Genomic DNA, 18,515 nt, shown 5'->3' on the forward strand with positions numbered 1-18,515 from the left:
CACAGTTAAAGTCAGTGTCATAAACAGCTTGCTCTAAGAGCCTGTCAAAAGCTCCATCTGCTGAAACCTGATAATGCTGAGCCAGCGATGGGTTCACTTTCTTCCACAAGTTTATTTATCATCTCTGCAGCATTGCCAATATAAACAGCCAGCACTGGACAGCTATATGCTAAAATTCAAACTTTAACGTCAATTTTGAGCTCGCTGTGGATTTTAAAAAGAAATCATTCATAGCTGAAGACTTTTATTGACATACCTCGGGTTCAATCAAGTCAAACAAGACAACAACTAAATGTACCATAACAGTATAAAAATGATAGGTTGTTCACAGTTTATCTAGATTTTTCTAGCTGATATGTGTTCTGGGAAGATCATTATGTTTCCCACCCATGGTACAAATACTGTCTTCCTCTCAATATAAAAAGTAATGCATACTATGGAGCTAGTTTGAAGCAGTTTCATTGGACAAAATGGGAAACGTATGAGTTACAACTGATTCAGTATTTGAATTACAAGATCAGGTTGTACTGCAATTAACAAAATAAAGTTACTATAGTGGACAGAAAGCTTCAAGGTGGGAGGAGACTTGTGTGTTTGCAGTAGACAGGCATTGTAAACAAACCTGTAAGCGGACAATATCTGGTTCCTGATGAAGCAGAGTGCACAGAAGGCTAAACTATGGGACAGTGTGGTAAACATTCACACAGGAGTCATATTTTAAAAGTAAAACTGAACACGATTGTGGTACAATCATGGGATGAACAAAAAGCAGAACCAGGAAAATTATATAAGGGTGTTTGAGTAGCTTAGACAGGACATGGCTTTGTGGCCAGTCTGTCAGTGAATGAGGATTTTGTTGTTTCCCATAAAAATTAGACATGCTGCATTCAATTATTACTGTTCATTGTACTATAGGGCCAACATGTTCTAGTCTAGTCAGACCATGCAATTCAATTATTGTATATGACGATGACCTCCAAATAGGGATGTGGCTAATTGATGAGTGAAAATTAATATTATCTGGAAAAAGTCTACTTATCAAAATGTTTGTCAAAGAATTGTAATAGTATGACAAATGCCAGCACACAGTTTTTTATCATTACATTCTTGTTTTACCAAAATAAGCCGAAACTACAGATCGTGTTTGGAACATTGCACTTGTCTTACTCATCCACACAGTATTTTGAATATATACAGAGGAAGAGATCGCATAAAAACAGACAAAGTGTCAAAACCAGGGATGACTGTTGTGTCACAAAAAATAATGTTATTCTTTAACAGTGTAGTTTTTGCAATATAATCCATTACAAGAGAAATGTGATGTTGTTTTTGGTCATATTATCTGATCAGTTCTGTACCTAAAGCCTCACTGGAACTACAGCAAACGGGCATAAAAAAAAAAATAACCATGGCCATCAAATGTACAGCAAATTTGTGAAATTCAGTGTTTCTCTTTAAATGGAATTATAAGACCAAATACTGCTCTACTACTGATTTCTCAATGTATAACTTGTTTTTGTAAAAATACATGCATCACACCTTACAAGTATATTGGTCATCTTAAAGAATCATTATAAAACTAAAAGTGTGTTACATTGTCTTTGAGATAGAATTTAAGGTAACAAACTTTGTTACAGTGACCTAGTTTTATCCTCCAAATCAAATTTGATTATTCATGCAAGTTTCTTATTTCACAAACAGAAGAAATTCTGTGCTGTACATAGAATGACATGTTTAAAATGAACTTCCCATCCAAAGAGGAATTTATCAGCTGTGAAGCTGGTGACAGGTGCACTGCATCAGATTCTAAACAGCATCAGCGGAGACCACAGAAATCTCAGGGTTCAGCCAGGAAGTGGCAAGTGACATAAGCACCAAGGGAATGTTCTTCTGTGTTCAAAACTACATGATTTATTCCGGATAAGTTTACATAAATATTTAAGTAACCAGCAACATAACACAAGCATTATATAAGTATAGTTTAGTGCAGTCAGCCATCAAAGCTGCATTATTTTTAGAGATGAATAACCATTTGAAGACTTCTAGAAATCTTTTTTTCTGTTCCTTACACTGATTAGATACACAGTTTAAGTACATCAACCTGCACAAAAAGAATACGATTTATAGTGTATGAAAATATTTGGAAGTTGCTGTAAATTACACTAAAGGATTTTTGCACTGATTGTAATTGCTCACACATTGTGTTTAATTTGTGTTAATAACTGTGAGTTCAGCAGCAGCTCTTCAGTTCTACCTGCCTACCATCTGTAATGACGGCTGGAACTGGAGAAAAGCTTGTGAACGGAACGCCTGCACACATCATAAAAAGGTAAGCAAAAGACAATCACATTTTAACCTATTTTTCAGTTCATTTTGATCCTTTCAAAGCTTCCGCATGCTTTGAGTCACAGCCATTCCTGCATGTTGGTTGACACCCCTAATTCACGGGTGTGTAATGTTCTCTTTATGCCAAGGATAGATGCCAAGGGAAGAAGAACAAACAATTTAGAGCCGACCCGTTGATCCCAAGAATACCAAGTCTCACTTGGTGTTGTCTTTGGAGGAGTGTTTCATAAAACCGTCAATGAAAAAAAAAAAAAAAAAACTGTATAGGTTAGAGATATCAAGTGAAATAAATACTCAATCTTGAGATTCTTGAGATAATTGAAAATATGGGTTCATGTCCAAGAGGTCTGTGGTTGCACTGCTGCAGTAAAAATAAATACAAACATTACTGATACATTCAGTATTTTACACTTAAATTGTTCAGATGATTCCTCATGTATGCAGACAAGTCTCAGGCTACAACTGAGAGTGACAGCCACTGCAGACCCTTGGAGGTTACAGTAAACCCACATTTGAAAAAATACACAGGCTGCAAACATTTCAGTAAAAGTCATGCATGGATTTTAAAATAAAATGTGCTGATTCACAGCATGTGAACACACACATTTGGCACTTCAGCAGCTGGATACACTGAGCCATTGAGAACCTTGATGGTCTCATTAGGCAAAGTGGCTTGGATTACTGTTTCAAGAACGCCAAGCAACTACAGCTTTCATTTGTTGTACTAAATGGAGCACACATGAAAAAGCTGATAGAAATATGATGACTGAAACAATTCTAATGGTTTATATAAGCATCTTCAACAAACAACTGTGCTTATGACATAATAAAATGAAACATTGTAATAGTTTTTACTGAAATGTGCCTGTTTTTGTTTTATTCCAGTTTAAACTAAATATACAAACAAGGTGATCTTGAATACTTACAAGCCTTTAAATGCCAATTTGTTTATTTATAACAGCTCAAGAGATCAGCCACATTCACATTTGTAATGTACATCACAATTGAAATCACTGAAAGCACTTTTTACATGCTTTAAAGATTTTAGTCACTGTAATTACAAATACAGTTAAAGTGATTCTACAGAAAGAACCTATTTTTTTGCATTGCAGTAAACAGTCTAATGCCATGTACATTAGTACTGTTGATAGCGTTCAAAGAATTCAGACTGTCCTAAATGTATTAATTCATGACCTGGCCAAAAAAAAAAAACACAATACATGCCTCCCGGTGACCTTTTTTTGACTTCTGTTGCTAAAAGAAGCAACCTTTCTGGAAGTTAGAGCTCTACAGCCTCATACTTCCTATTTCAGAGGATAGATATGTTTCAAATTGTGCCTTTTCTCCTTTTAAGATCAAAGGCAAATGAAGTCTGTGAAGCTCAATTGCTTTCCCATCATCTCACTTGTAATATCAGCCGCCGATCAGAGCACTGCCTAAAGAGCCTGAAACTGTAAGACCAATGTACTACATTGTGAAGAGATCAAATCCCCTCTAAAAAGCATTTCGCGGCAGCTGGGATACGGACCCCCCCCAGGCAGCTACAAGTGGCCTATTCTCTTAGGCCTGAGAACCAGCCTCTCTCTCCCCTCCACCCCTTTTTTGTTTCGTGTTTCTAGATGACAGGAACATGATAAACAGCCAAACCTCCATCACTTCAATGGGCTACTGTGACAAAAGAGGCATTGTGATTGACAGGAGCCAAGTTGAGGGAGGAGACCTCTTTTCCTTCCTAACTAGGATGGCTTTGGACAAGGCGGCTGAAACCCTAGACTTTAAAAGCTTCTCCTATTACCGCCCAGAACACCTAGCAGGTAAACAGCCTTCCCGGATGGCTGGCATACAATCATAGTTCTGAAACCGAACCCCACTGTGAAAGCCGATAATGGTGGAAAAGGTTCCTGAAGCTCAGCTGGGTTGAGGTCATTTATGCGTTTCATAGTCTTCTCCGTCTACCATAACCTTTTGGTAGATTATACAGAGTAATGCACATCAGATATCTTTAACGGTTTTCTTTGCTGCAACAAAGAGTAGGTATTGTTAGAAAATGTAAAAAATGAACCTTAGAAACAAAACCTGTGTGAAAGGTCATAGGTCATTTTTAAAAAATATAGGCCTAGTTTTGTACAGAAATGTTCAATAAACCTTATTAATAACTTTAGATAAAGGTCTTCAAAGCTAGAACCCCTTAAAAGGAGGTTACATTCAAACTTCAAAATCATATTTGTTTCTTTATAAGGGACAATTCTGCTGAAAAAGCAGATCACTTTTCAATGACATCAGTGGCACTCAGATTATTATATACGGTTCTCATTAACAAAACTAAAATTAATGTATTTGTACAGCTGAAAGTTTAATGCAATTGTACTACACCGTTTGCAACACTAAGATGTTCTGTTTACTGGTGGTGCACTGTTTAGTTTATTTATTTATTTATTTATTTGCTTTTTAATTGATGCAAGCAGCCCTGTTTAATATTTTTCTTTTAAATTTGAATTAATACAACAAATTTGTAAAAGTCATTGCAGCTACACTGTTCAGTAACGCAAAGAAGATCTGTTCTTGAAGTGTTTGGGTGCTTGATAAGCTCAAAAAAAATAGGTTAATACAGGTGTGATGTAGGATGTATAACTTGATTTTACGGTCTGTTAATTATTACTATAAATCCATTCATGTACCATTTGTCAGTGACTTACACTGCTGCTAATGGAATTTACAATAGTGTAGTAGTATTATATCTATATTTTGATTTATTTTGACATTGCCCTTAAATTTACTTGAACCTATTATTTAGAAATTTTAAAAAACTAAATAGTAGTTTCTAGCAGTTTAACTAAAAACGAAAAACAACACTGTAAAAATACTAATCGAATAAAACATTGCAAACAAGGGTTATTTCTAAACCTGTGCATTTTTCTTTATTTATCGCATGTAGGGGAAAAAAATCAGTTGTAAAAAAAATATATATTTTAAAAACACAAAAAAGGTGTTTTCCTAAAATTGAAGTCTCAAAAAGTGGGGGTCGACTTTTATGCCAGTGAGACCTATACAACGATTTTTACGGTAGGTTCGTTTCATAATATCTCCAAAGAGAAACGCCTGTTTCCTGTCATGGGTAGGAGATAACAATAACACACGGGTCCAAGAATTCATCTGGTTTATGCCATGAAAGTATAAATACTAAAGATAAGAACTGATACAGTTGATTTCAGAAGGACTATTTTAAAGCAGTCTTGATATTATTTGAATGCAGCTCATCACATTGGTATGCAGTGTGTGAATATGGATGGAAGAGTCTGAAGAGATGAGTGTTGATGAGTCTGAATGTACCACTGAAGGAGCACTGGGACCTAAAGGGCACTTCCAATAACCAGTATTCTACAGAACTAGTACAAATGAACTAACAGTTAATATTATGCTTCCTTCTAGGGTCATGTATTAAATGTATATTACTGTTGCTACACACCTGTGTGTAAAAGTATAATAAAGTTATCTGTATTTTATTAAAATGCTTGGCTGAACATTTTAATAATTCATAATAAGCATTATTATTAATTTCCCCTTGAAAATAAACATTGAAAATAGTACAAACTTTTTTTTTTACATGATTTGGCCACCTGGTGGCACCAAGAACTGGGTTGAAATCCTGTTAGAAATGAAGGTAAACAATCAAATTAAGGAGGAGGCAATTTTCAAAGGAATATTCTGTTTATTTATTTCCTTATTGCATATCTAAAGGTGATGAAAAAAGGTTACAACTCAAGGAAGAGAGAAATGAATCTGAATACAAAACTGCAAAAAAAAATAAAAAATAATAATAATTAAAAAAAATATGAAATGTGGTTAATAAACTTAAGCCAACTAAAAATCCTAAAACTGTAAAAAAAACTGTAAAAACCAGAATGACACAGATGTACTCCAGTAACAGTCGTGTAACATGATATCAATATAAAAGCTAAAGTCACACTTTGGGCTAGCTGTCAGCCGCTTGCATTCTTTTACTAACCCTCTGTCACAAGATATTGGCTTGTTATACCTTGAAAATTGAATTTCACAGCCACGTGGAACAAAAATGGATCAGCAGCTTATTTATGATATACAAAACTAAGGATTCAAACCTTGTGATCTTTTGCAATAAAGCATATCATTATTAAACTTACCCCGAAACCTTATCTCCAATGAAACATGTGTCATAGCACAGTTTTTTTTTTTTTTATTATTCTAACAAGGCAAGTTGTATTTCAGAAGTATTTTTTAGACTCGTATCAAAATTCAAACATTCCTACATTTTTTAAATCTTCAGGAGTGCTCTAATTTGGAGTTTTTATACACTTTAATGAAATACTTTGAAAGACCCCTGTGGCGGAGTGTCCCGCCCCATTATTTATTAATATTATGATTTATTTGTATATATGATGGCGAAAGCCAATATTATTTGTTTTTGTTTTGTGTTTATTTTACAAACCTTGTGAGGATGCGTGACTGATCAGCTACTGATTATTTAACTAGCTGACAGTCACGCATCCTTATTAAACTCGTGCAGACTATGGCCGAGGGGTAATAAGATAATTACTAGCTAGTTAACTCCTCAGCCAGAATATAAAAGACCTGCAGCTTTGGCTGCACGGGGAGAGCGTCAGAGGAGAGACGTGAGTTTGTGAAGAGAAGTAAACAATTGCTACGGATGCTGGTTTCGCAACCAGCATACTACTTGTTACTGTTTGTTTATTTGTTTGGCCCCTGTGCCCTTTTTGTTTGGTGTTTTGTTTTGTTTAAATCTTTTGTTTGATTATTTAATAAACGCGCAGAGCGCCATTGCGCTTCAGTTTTGCCCCGCCATTCCTTGTTTTGAATCTCTGTTTCTGGTCTGACGTCACCCCTGCAAAGCCATCCTGTTCACAATCCCTCTGCACTAGCAATTGTATCACTAGTGTAGTTTCTACTGTTTAATATCTTTTTGTTGTTTGCTTGTGTTTAGCATTACAGATGAGAGGTTGCTGCTGATTCCCGGTACTTACTGTAATCACTGCATTGTATGCAGTTAAAACTCATTCCAATGGTCTGGCTGCAGTCAGACCATGTGACCTACGGCAAGTAACGGGAACTATAGCACTGTATTTGAAATATAGGGCAAATTGATTGCATAGTACCATTTAGCACTCCTTTAAATAATAGTACCTGCAAATCAACGATTGTTTAATTCCTAGAATTATAATTTAAAGTCCATGAGTAGCCCTATAGAAATTTAATTAAGATGATGTTTTTAAAGTATTATTTTAAAAAATGTATTTATGAGAAAGTTAAATTTAGGATCAGTAGCCTTGTAGGAGACCTCTGTAACACATGTATATCATACTTTCCCTTTTTAATTATAATTCAGAGTGGTTGATTCATCTCCAGCAGAGGATTAAAATTCTTTTTGTTTGTTTCTAGTGGCCAAATTTCCATTTAAATGGCGACCACTTAGCTCTTTCTGCATCTGCGAGTAAAGAGCCTATAAAAAAGAAAAAAAGGGGAAAAAGGCAGCTAGCTTTGATCTTTGGAAGAAAGGTGAGAAGCTTGGAGAAAGAAAATCATATAGCGTCTCGGTTTTTGACAGCCCCAGCTTGCTCACACAATCACAAAAGAGGACCATAATTAAAGGAAACCAAATAGCTCTATACAAATAATCCTGTCGAGAACAAAAGACAACCCAACTGGTAGAATAACAGGGTTGGAAACCTCAAGGCACCTGCAGGGTTATGAACCAAGCCAAGATGCACATAAAAAATAAGTCAAAATCGTAATTGGGTCTACATTTAGTATTCTGCATTAACATGCAAATACTGTAAAGCGTGATAACCTGCTCTCAAAAGGTCTTTTCACCACTATACATTTCTAACCATTTTGTGGAAGGAAAATCAAATGTTAACATTAAAAAACAAAAGCACAAACCACTTTTAGTCTTATTCTTATTACTGGTTTTAAAATATGAACAGTTTTTGACAAAAGTAAAAGACCTTGAAAAATCTACAACCTACAGTCTTGGGGTTGAGCCAAACCAACACAGGCGCACTCCCATTGTGAGGCGGGACATTCATTAACATTAACATGTACTTCAAGACCAGCTCTGTAGAAACTCAACCTTCTACCTTCAAAACGGAACACAGCAATTAAAACAGACAATAAAGCCTGGGACTTAAAACCATAGACAAATGACTCCCTGTTTCTGTTTTGATTGCTGTGTGTGTGTGTGTGTGTGTGTGTGTGTGTGTATGCATGCATACACACACACACACACACACACACACACACAGGTTCTTTGGGCTCTGCACCTGTGAGCATTTTCTAATTGCCCCCTCCCCATTGCACAAAACACACACAAAAAAGTTGAATACAGCTGGTAGGATTTTGCTTTTATTTAACAGTGAACAAAATCAATCAATTGGTGATTAATAACAGTTTTTGTTTCATGAAATTAAAGATAAAAAGTAGAAGCAATTCAGTCCAAACACTTGGCAAAATTGAGCCCTTCTAATTTGTGTTCATGGCAAAATAATAATTAAAAAAAAATAAACAAATACATGAAAAGATTCAAACTACGTCAGACCTCATGCACCAAAAGAGTTACAAAGAAAGATGTCTCTTATGGATCCTCACATGCATGGTACCACCAGAAGTAAGCCAATATTCAACAGCTAGGTCCTCAAATTCAGGCACCTCAATCTTGACAAACTTTTTGCCTTAGAAGCTAATGGCTCCTGGGCCAAAAACAACTGATCGCCAAATCCAATTGCTGGGTGCAACTTCAGGTGCAAGTTGGTTGCTATTATACTCAACTGCTTAAAATACACAACAACTTGCTTAACATCTGTGCATCATTCAGTATCGGTGGATACATTCTGCAGTCAAATTATCCCCACCCCCAAAACCTGTGGAAAATAGATACTTAAAAAACAACACAATCTGTGAACAGATTAGCCACAGATTAGACTGAGAAAGGTACAAACAAGATATGCATGTAGATTATTCAAGAGCAAATCTGCATTTAAAATGTATGGTCCATACAGAAGGAGGATCGTTGAATAAAAACAAGCTGTTTTTATTCAATTGATTTGTGAAATAAGGAAAATAATTAGGCATAAAATTGAAGCAGCGGTCATAGCATGAAAAGATATGTTCATAGCATGAATAGTGTACTGTAACCACATACAGTTGTAGTCAAAAGTTTACATACCCCAATGGACATTTCTTGAAAGCAAAGCATTTTAGGAAAAATCTTTTGTAGCAAAAGTTTTGCTTTTGTGGATGAGGAAAAAAAGTTACAAGAAACTAATCTCTACAATTATTTATTTTGGCTTTTTTTTTTTTTTTTTTGCAAAACTCCAAAAATGTCAATTCAAAAGTATTCATACTCTTTGATATTTGCTATGATAGTATTGTCTACAAGGTGCTAGACATTTCAATATGATAATGCAGAACCTAATTCTAGAAAAGTCCAGAAAATGCTGGATTGTAGGTGAACATTCTTAGAGAGTATAAATGGATTAGGTCAATATTGGTAATGAATTGGTTAAAGAATAAAATCAAGGTTCTGGAATGGCCTAGTCAAAGTCCCAATCCAAATCTGATTGAGAATCTTTGGTATGAGTTGAAGGCGGCTGTGCATAAGAGAAGTCCTCAGAATTTGAATGAACTGGAACAATTTTGCGATGATGAATGGTCAAACATCACTAAAGAATCATGCCAAAAGCTCATTGACAAATATTCTAAGCATTTAAAAGAGGTTATTATTGCTAAAAAGTGCCTCAACTACCTATTCATTTAATTTTCCTTGTCAGGGTATGAATACTTTTGAATTAGCATTTTTGGCGTTTTGCAAAAAAAAATGCTGAAATTAATAATTGTAGAAATCTATTTCTTGTAATTTTTTTTCCTCAATAACAAAAGCAAAACCTTTGCTAGAAAAGATTTTTCCTATCTGTTTTCAAGAAATTTCTAGAAATTATAAATTTCCACTGGGGTATGTAAACTTTTGACAACAACTATATGTATTTTCTTGAAAACAGTACAGTTTCAGGAGAAAAAAAGGCATAAAAAACAGAACTAGACTGCACTGTTGAGTTGTCAAGAGTCACATTTTCAAGGTTGGTCTTTTAATAAACCATGTTAACCCTCAGAAACAGAAGTTTATAGCTGAATAAAGCAGCAGGGAGTATCTTTACAGGCTGTCTGCCAGAACTAGCAGATGATTCATGCAGGGGTGTCGATGAATATTATGGCAGTGTCTTACATTTAGCAAAAAATGATGCAACTGTTACAAAGCCATCCCTATTGCCTCTCTCAGTACGCCAAGACATGGCCACATAGTAGGGCTGTCAGTTAAGCCTCCAAATAGCAATCGATAAATTCGGAACACAAAATTGAATCGTTCGAATAAATATCTATGTTTGTACTGGCCACATACATTTTCGCTCCATTCCTCTCCCCCCGACGTGATTATTTTAATATCATTGCAGTTAAGTAAAAGCTTGTGCACAACAATTGAATGCCAGAGGTAATTACGCCTTGGTAGCGTCAGGAGAAGAAAAAAATAAATAATAATTTGCAACAAGCCTAAAGCAAGTTTAACATATTACAGGAGTGTTACTAAAATATTTATTCCAAACAGATTACAGTACTTTGGAATGTAATCTATATAAACTAGACACGAGTTTATGAAAACATTTTTTTTTTTTTTTATTCAGTGGCAGCTGCAGCATCACGCATTGCATCTTGTTAATACTGTACCACCTAACCTTCATTATCTGTGAAACACACAAGGCGTAAATTACCACCTAAAACATAATAATAATAATAATAATAATAATAATACTAATAATAATAATAATAATAATAATAATTGATTTACTTACCAAAACATGCATACATCACTGATAGTTTTTTTAATTTGTTTTAACACTACTGAATATGGTTAAATATTAATTTGCCAATATTTTTATTCCACATTCTACATACTCGTAATATGTTTTTAAATCCATGTTTGTGTCACAGTTATACTTGGGTTAATTTCATTTTTTTTTTTTGTTTAAAAAATATAATACAGTATTTACTTAATCAAAATGTTGCTAAGACTCAAACGTTCTAAAGCTGACATCAAAATTATCCAAAAATAAATCCAAAAGAAGAGGATACTTGTACTAGAATCAGTAATAACCAATCAGCTAATGTCTGCAGTATCAGCTGGGACACGTTGGGGCCTATATTGCTTTGTCCAAGCATTTCTAAGACCAGTGCTTTTTTTTTTCATTATAAATGCTTGATTTCTACAACACATACTCCAGCTCCGCCATTTACAGAGGAAGTGTAAGCCAATCCCTTCAGCTACGGTACCAGCCTAACTGCTTGCACCACAAATAATTGGAGAGCTAATTCATGCACCCAGCCCATCTTGTCTTCCTCAGTTAAACCCCCCCCCCCCTCCCCCTCCCCCTCCCCTCCCCTCCCCTCCCCTCCCCTCCCCCCAACTCTATGCCCTCTGCATTCACCAATGAACCATGACATGTATCTCAAAAGGATCCCGTCTTGTTCTGCACAATGCTGTACCAGAGAGCTTTGTTCTGTCAAGAACAAAATGGGCTGACCCAGGATGCCATTCAATCTGCAAAGGCTCAACCCAAACCTATTCCTACAAACATACTCAAAACTCAATCAGTGACCTAAAAGGTGCAACAGACAGGGTTAAGAGGTTCCACTCCAGGACCTGTATTTCTCAGGATAGGGCAGCAGCACCACAAAACGCACAAAAAAACTTTGTATCAGTGAGCCGAGGCCAAAATATACCTGCAGCACAGAAAAACATAGCGGAATTCTGAAAGCACACACTCAATTTCTATGTATTATTTACTCTCAACTGAATACGTTAACAAGGCAAGAGCGTGGGAACGCCCTCCTCTCCCTACCACTTGCAAGTTTTTCAGGATATGCATATGGTGTTATTGAACCACATAAATGCTGGATCATACTTCTATCGTATGCTGACATGTAGCCATACATGGCCTGAGATGCACAAGCATTACAGATTGATTACTTGGCTGATGGTTAGGGTAGGTTCACTTTACTACTTATCTTACCATGTTGGTATGAAAAAATGCAGTTAAAGCATTTCACACATGTCATCGTTTATAATAAACACTAATAAATGACATAGTTTTTTGTAAAACATTACAACTAGCTTAAATATCATGGGAATACAAATTTACATATTCATAATATAATGCACATTATTTTTATCATTATAATAAGTATTATGTGTTCTTAATTAATTATATGCAACCCATAGGAATAAGTACATGTATATCTAATTTTGTAAATGCATTCTCTATATAGCCTTTCTGGTTAACAATTTTAAAAGACATTTGTCTCGGTGTCTCTATGCATTTAAAAGCCAGACAATGCTTTTTTCTTGATGTATGAGTAAAAAGTTTATTTTCCAATGCAAAATCTCACAGCATTCCTGTGTGTCTTTGACAGGTTATACCAGTGTGGGCAGTTTTACTGGTCCAGTCAGCAGCTCTAGCAAATCACCTGCTTCCGTTTTGCAATACGGACATGTGGAAAATGTTGACATACAGTATGTGTATGGCTCGTCAAAAATTACTTGTACGAGCTTACAATGGCACCCCCAAATTTCTGAGCAATATGAGCATGTGACTTGCATACAGCTGCATTGTACTGTAGAAGTATGAATCCGATTTAAAGTGATTACAACCGTGCTACAGTATACTTGAAAAGCTGGATGAATTATTATCACCGGCTCCCTTCATTAAAATAAACTAAAGATCAAAACAATCTTTATGAACAACTCTGCTGAACTTGAAAGCTGTTTCCCTGTAAAAGGGCCTCTGTGAATTACAGGTCATTCAATTGCTGAATCCTTTCAGTAAGAAGAAATGTAGGGAGTATGTATGCTTGACCTATCAGGAGACTTATTCCGTGAAATATGTACTTTGTATACTGTGGTGCTTTTGTAGATTTAAGAAGGCAATTGGTCTTACCTGAAGAAAAACATGAAGAGGGAAGCTGTGAAGCAGAACAATAGGACCTGTAAAGAAAAAAGAAGATATTTGAATGGCAAAATGCGTTATATTTGTGTCTCATGGGTTTAGGTAAACTTGCTGCAAAAATTGCAAATGCCCATTATATATATATATATATATATATATATATATATATATATATATATATATATATATATATATATATATAAAGGTAAGCGTGATACACATATCTATACTGTACATAAATATCTTCGATAGTTGTTTTCACTATATCCCATTGCTGGGGATATGCAGCTGTGGCACCCTCCATAGTAAATGGGAAAATGAAAATGTCACACATTACATTATGCTGAGTAGACCAGACTAATCCGAAATGATAAGTGTTCTATGGGTTAAAGGAAACACAAACCACATTCCCTTACGAATCACTGCTTTACAAATTCATTATACAGAAAGAGATATCATCCCTAAAAAAAGTTTGTCAGATATCTCTCAGGCTCCATGCCAAGCTGGCTACACCGAAACTATTGCAGCTGTTGAATACCACTAACACTTGAGTGCCAGAGCCTTCCAGGCACCCCTGACAGACAGGATGAAAGCAATGCCAATATGCAGGTTGTGAAACAACTAGGCAATTATTTTGATTCATGTTATAGCAATTATGTTTGATGGAAACATAATGATTAAAACTGGCAAACATCAAATATGTTTAAACAGCGGAAGCAATGTAATCTGCCATATATTCATGATAAACCACAGCACCATCTATTTTTTATTGTTTTTTTTAGTTTTGTCAACAGAATTGTATTTAATCCCTGGGATTTACATCACTAGAGAAATAACTGAATAATCAAATATAAATAATATTTACACTGATGAAGTCTACAAAGGAAGAACTTCACACAGTTTGCATATCAATGATGCGTTACACAATACATTCCTGCTGCAGAGGTTTTGGATCCTTTAAATAGCCAACAGCACCATGCAACTCCAGCTGCTGGTTTCATAAATCTTGAATGATTGTCACTAATCTTGGACTACCTAAAAGGTAGTCAAAGATTAGTGATAATCAGAGTCTGTTAAAGCAGCCATGCATGTTTTTTGACTGTTTAATACATTGTTTATTTATGTCACAGTATGAATACATGTTCCATTACATCTTATTTAAGTTATATATTTTAATTCAGCACATTTTATTTTGTTAAACCGACTGTATTGAACAGATTGAATCAAAATATCCAGAGCAGTTTGCATTCTGTAGATGTATGACATCTTATCAGTTGAGTTTAGCTTTTTCGCTGGCAAGCTAAATAAAGACTAGGTCTCTTGCTGTGTAAGGGATAAACAACGATAACTATTGAAATCGGTAACAATAATTCACCGTTTCGAGCTCTTCGGAGTTTGAGTTTGAAATCCCACTTACACAGACAAAAGTGTCTGTTGTAAGTGAAGATAGTAGCAATGACTTTTAGATGTAGAACATGGAAGGGGCATTGTGGCAGGATGGCTGGGTGGGTGACGTCACAGACCAGGAAATACAGGAACACACACAAGAACTCTGGAGGAGAGTCGCCACTGTGCTCTTTATTTATTGAAATTAAATAAATCAAAAGACTTGTACTAAAACACACAAAACAAAAGGCATGATGGCGAAAACACACACACACATATACATTATATATATATATAGTACCGTGCTGGTCCTTCTCTCCCCTTCTGAGCAGCTAATGTGATTTTATATACATGGCCATCTCCAAATTAGTAACTGCTTAATTAATTTGGAGATGGCCACATTATGCACAAATTTAAAAAGGATGGGGATTTTAACAATACATTAAAATCATAACAATACACAAATAATACAGGGGCGGGCATACTCGTCACAGGCATTATACAAATAAAATGCAAAAAAAAAAAGGGATATGAACCATGAACGGAGAGTACATTTATGGATCGTTTTGTAGAACCTAAAACAGATGAAGACCTAAATATCATTGCCAGCAGTCCGTTTTCAAGAAGTACTCAGGCAAAATGTAAGTGAGCTGTAAGCTTGTTTGAACAATGGTTAAACGAAAGACATGCAAAAGCTGAGTTTAAATCTAATATCTGTGCAATTGATGGAGATTTACTAAGTGATGATGACATTGCTGTTCCTGAACCTGTCCAGAAGATATGTGAAATAAAAATTAGAAGGGGGGTGTTTATGTGGAAATTAATTTCTAATTATGAAAACATTTTTTTTTCTTTAATGTATAATTGTATTACTTTTAGTAAACAATATGTTTGAAATGTGTAATACTAGAATTAACTTATTGTTGTAGTGATTGTTGAGTGATAAAATGGTATTCACTTTTCTGTTGAATTGTTCCAACTGTGGTTTTCTGAGGATTTACAGCACAAATCAACAATATATCTGCCCCGTACTCCCTTTCTCTTCAAAGCCACACAGCCACTTTTAGTTAGAAGATTTGTAGAATTATTAATCCAAAGATCAAAGGGTGACGTCACAGAAATGTTTTATGTAATTATTACTGCAGACGATGCTTAGGGGGGAAAAAAAAATCTTCATTGAGTATAGGTTTCTATAGATTTTTGCAGTGCTTTTTATTCAGATTAATGTTCTACTTTGAATATCTTTACACAAACAATGCATGAATCCATTAAAATATCCCCTTTGGTAGCATGTTAAATGTTCTACCTATGCTATACTTTATAAGACATATAAGGTTTTTCAAAGTCTTAGCACAGTGTTCACATAAACAGTTACTAATAACATGTTTGTTTGTTTTTAACATGTAATTTTGTGGAATAAATACAAAAAAAGGTAAGATCAAAATCTGAAGGATCATTTCTCAGGAAGGAGACGCCACACTTGCTGTGTCTAAATACCAATGTTGTCGCCTCCCTCAAATAAAAAAAATGAAAGGACAAGGGTAGTGATCAGCTTAGCAGAACAACCAAATAACTTCACGCTGTGACAGTGATTGGAAATGAAGTGGAGTCATGCAGTCAGATGTAATCTCTCACAACACTCAGGCACTTGGAAACTTTTGGCTCAGGCTATACTTTCTACTTTCTGCCTTTAAAACACAATTAGTCACACAGCCGGCCTGACAAGGTTCATGCAGAAAACTACTGCCTTGCAATCTCTTACTCCAATTTAAATTTGTTTAGAAATTAGTGAAACTAATTACTCATGTAAAAATAATGACACATCTTTACAATTAGGCTCTGTTTTTAATTTAAAAAAAAAAAAAAAAAAAACGATAGAAAAAAAAACTTGTCGTGCTACTGTAAATAGATTCCATCATACAACAGACATACAATTGGGCAGATGGAACTATCCAAGAGACCTGGAATCCATTTATGACCTTCACAACATTTAAGAATTTAACACATTGCAAATATCTCTACCACATTCCTAGTCTGGAGTTACTTTAATAAATCAAACTCCTTCCCACATCTATCTCACAGTATTTCATTACGAGTCTAAAGCTTCCCATAATACACAGACAACTCCATTCTGCCACCTACTGAAAAAGTACAACTGGACTCTTCGCTGCTTTCTAGCAAAATAATAATAAAACAATTATAAAAAACAACCCTACAAATGTAAATGCATGCCATCTTTTACTTAGAATAGGAAATGTACTCATTCTTACTCACGTCATCTAGGGTTCCCACCTCTGAATTTCAAAAAATCGGGACACCAGAGTTATTTTGTACAAAAAAAAAAAATTTTAAAAAATAAATCATATACTTTGACATTTAATGTCCCGGGAAGTCTTACAGATTTCCCGGGACAGCTGCCTCGAAAAGAGAACAATCCAGGCAAAACCAGAACGAGTGGCAACCCTAATGCCATATTTTACTTAGAATAAGAATTGTACTCATTCTTAGAAATTGAAGATTTATATCAAAACAATAGCAAATATACAGCAAATATATTATTCTTTTGAAATGTGACCCAACAAATATAATCTTATCAGAGTCCCCACATTCAGATAAGACATGCTATCCCATAATTTGGCTTGTTGCAAGCATGCAAATTGTGGGTCTCTAAAGACAATTCACTCTCTAAAGCACAGAGAGTTTTGAGTTGAACTATTGTTTGCTAATGGAGTGCACAACTATCGGCTCCGGAAATTGTTCAGGATAATAGGTCTACTCTTTATTTTCTGGTGGTTTACTATAAAATTACCCAGCTCAATTTCATCCACCAAAAAATGGTGTACAGTAATATGGCTCAGTCTGAGCCCAATGCATTAAAATGTCTTAAAAAAAAATAGTAATAATAAACATTTGAACTAAGCTTTTGAAAGCATGTACTCTGTTTTTTTTAGAAGTACAATATCCAATTACAGATTATTACAGCCCATATTTGTCTTTTTATCAAAGCCAAGAAAGAGTTAGACATATTGATGGCATTTCCATCAACACACCGCCAATCGACAGAACAGTCATGAGGGGTTGAATCCTAATTTAGAATAAACACACACAAGCTTGGGACCCTGGATGAGATGCACAACACTACCTGCAGAATGCACTACAACCTGCAAACTGTCAACATCAGACAGACTTGGGCTCTGAATCTTCTCTGAGGTTCTTAGTTTAGGGGCAACCCTGCTCCTCTCTGTTTGTGCAGACAGGGTGAAGGACATACCCTGTAATCTGCTGACAGACACACATTCTCTTTGCTGTTTAAAATAACGGTTGGGCTCAGACCATCCGAATGAATCATGTCATGCCTTCTGTGAGAAGACAAAGCTGGGCAAGCGAACCACAAGATCAATTGTCTCTTAACTAGTCAAAGTCAGAAAGTGAAGGAGAGCCTGTACAGGGTAAAAATATTCGTACCAAATCAAAAGGTTATTGCATTACAGTCAAATGCAATCTGAAATGTTTATTGGAGGCTAGGAATGTATGACAAAAGTCTGGTGAAGTTTGGTGCAAAAATGCATGTTCACTGGATATAGTGGGACAGACAGAATCAGCATATAAGGGTCCCCATTTTTGAATGAGGACCCTAAAAACATTTCTGCATCTACATGCTATTCCAGGGAAGTGATGTGTTGGAATCTGAAAATAATAGACAGAATTCCCTCTAAACAGGGAACAGCTCTGTATTAA

The 18,515-nt window shown here is 35.4% G+C and overlaps 1 protein-coding gene across 1 annotated transcript in view; it reads right to left on the reverse strand.

The window, feature by feature from the left end:
- LOC117972790 (transmembrane protein 135-like) overlaps nt 1-18,515 on the reverse strand; it is a 104,435-nt gene that overhangs the window by 26,025 nt on the left and 59,895 nt on the right. The window contains exon 6 of the mRNA XM_059028503.1: nt 13,383-13,429. Within this exon, the coding sequence (XP_058884486.1) occupies nt 13,383-13,429 (47 nt within the window). The remainder of the gene's footprint in view (nt 1-13,382; nt 13,430-18,515) is intronic.

This window comes from Acipenser ruthenus, chromosome 8, assembly GCF_902713425.1.
Source record: "Acipenser ruthenus chromosome 8, fAciRut3.2 maternal haplotype, whole genome shotgun sequence".
NCBI lineage: Eukaryota > Metazoa > Chordata > Actinopteri > Acipenseriformes > Acipenseridae > Acipenser > Acipenser ruthenus.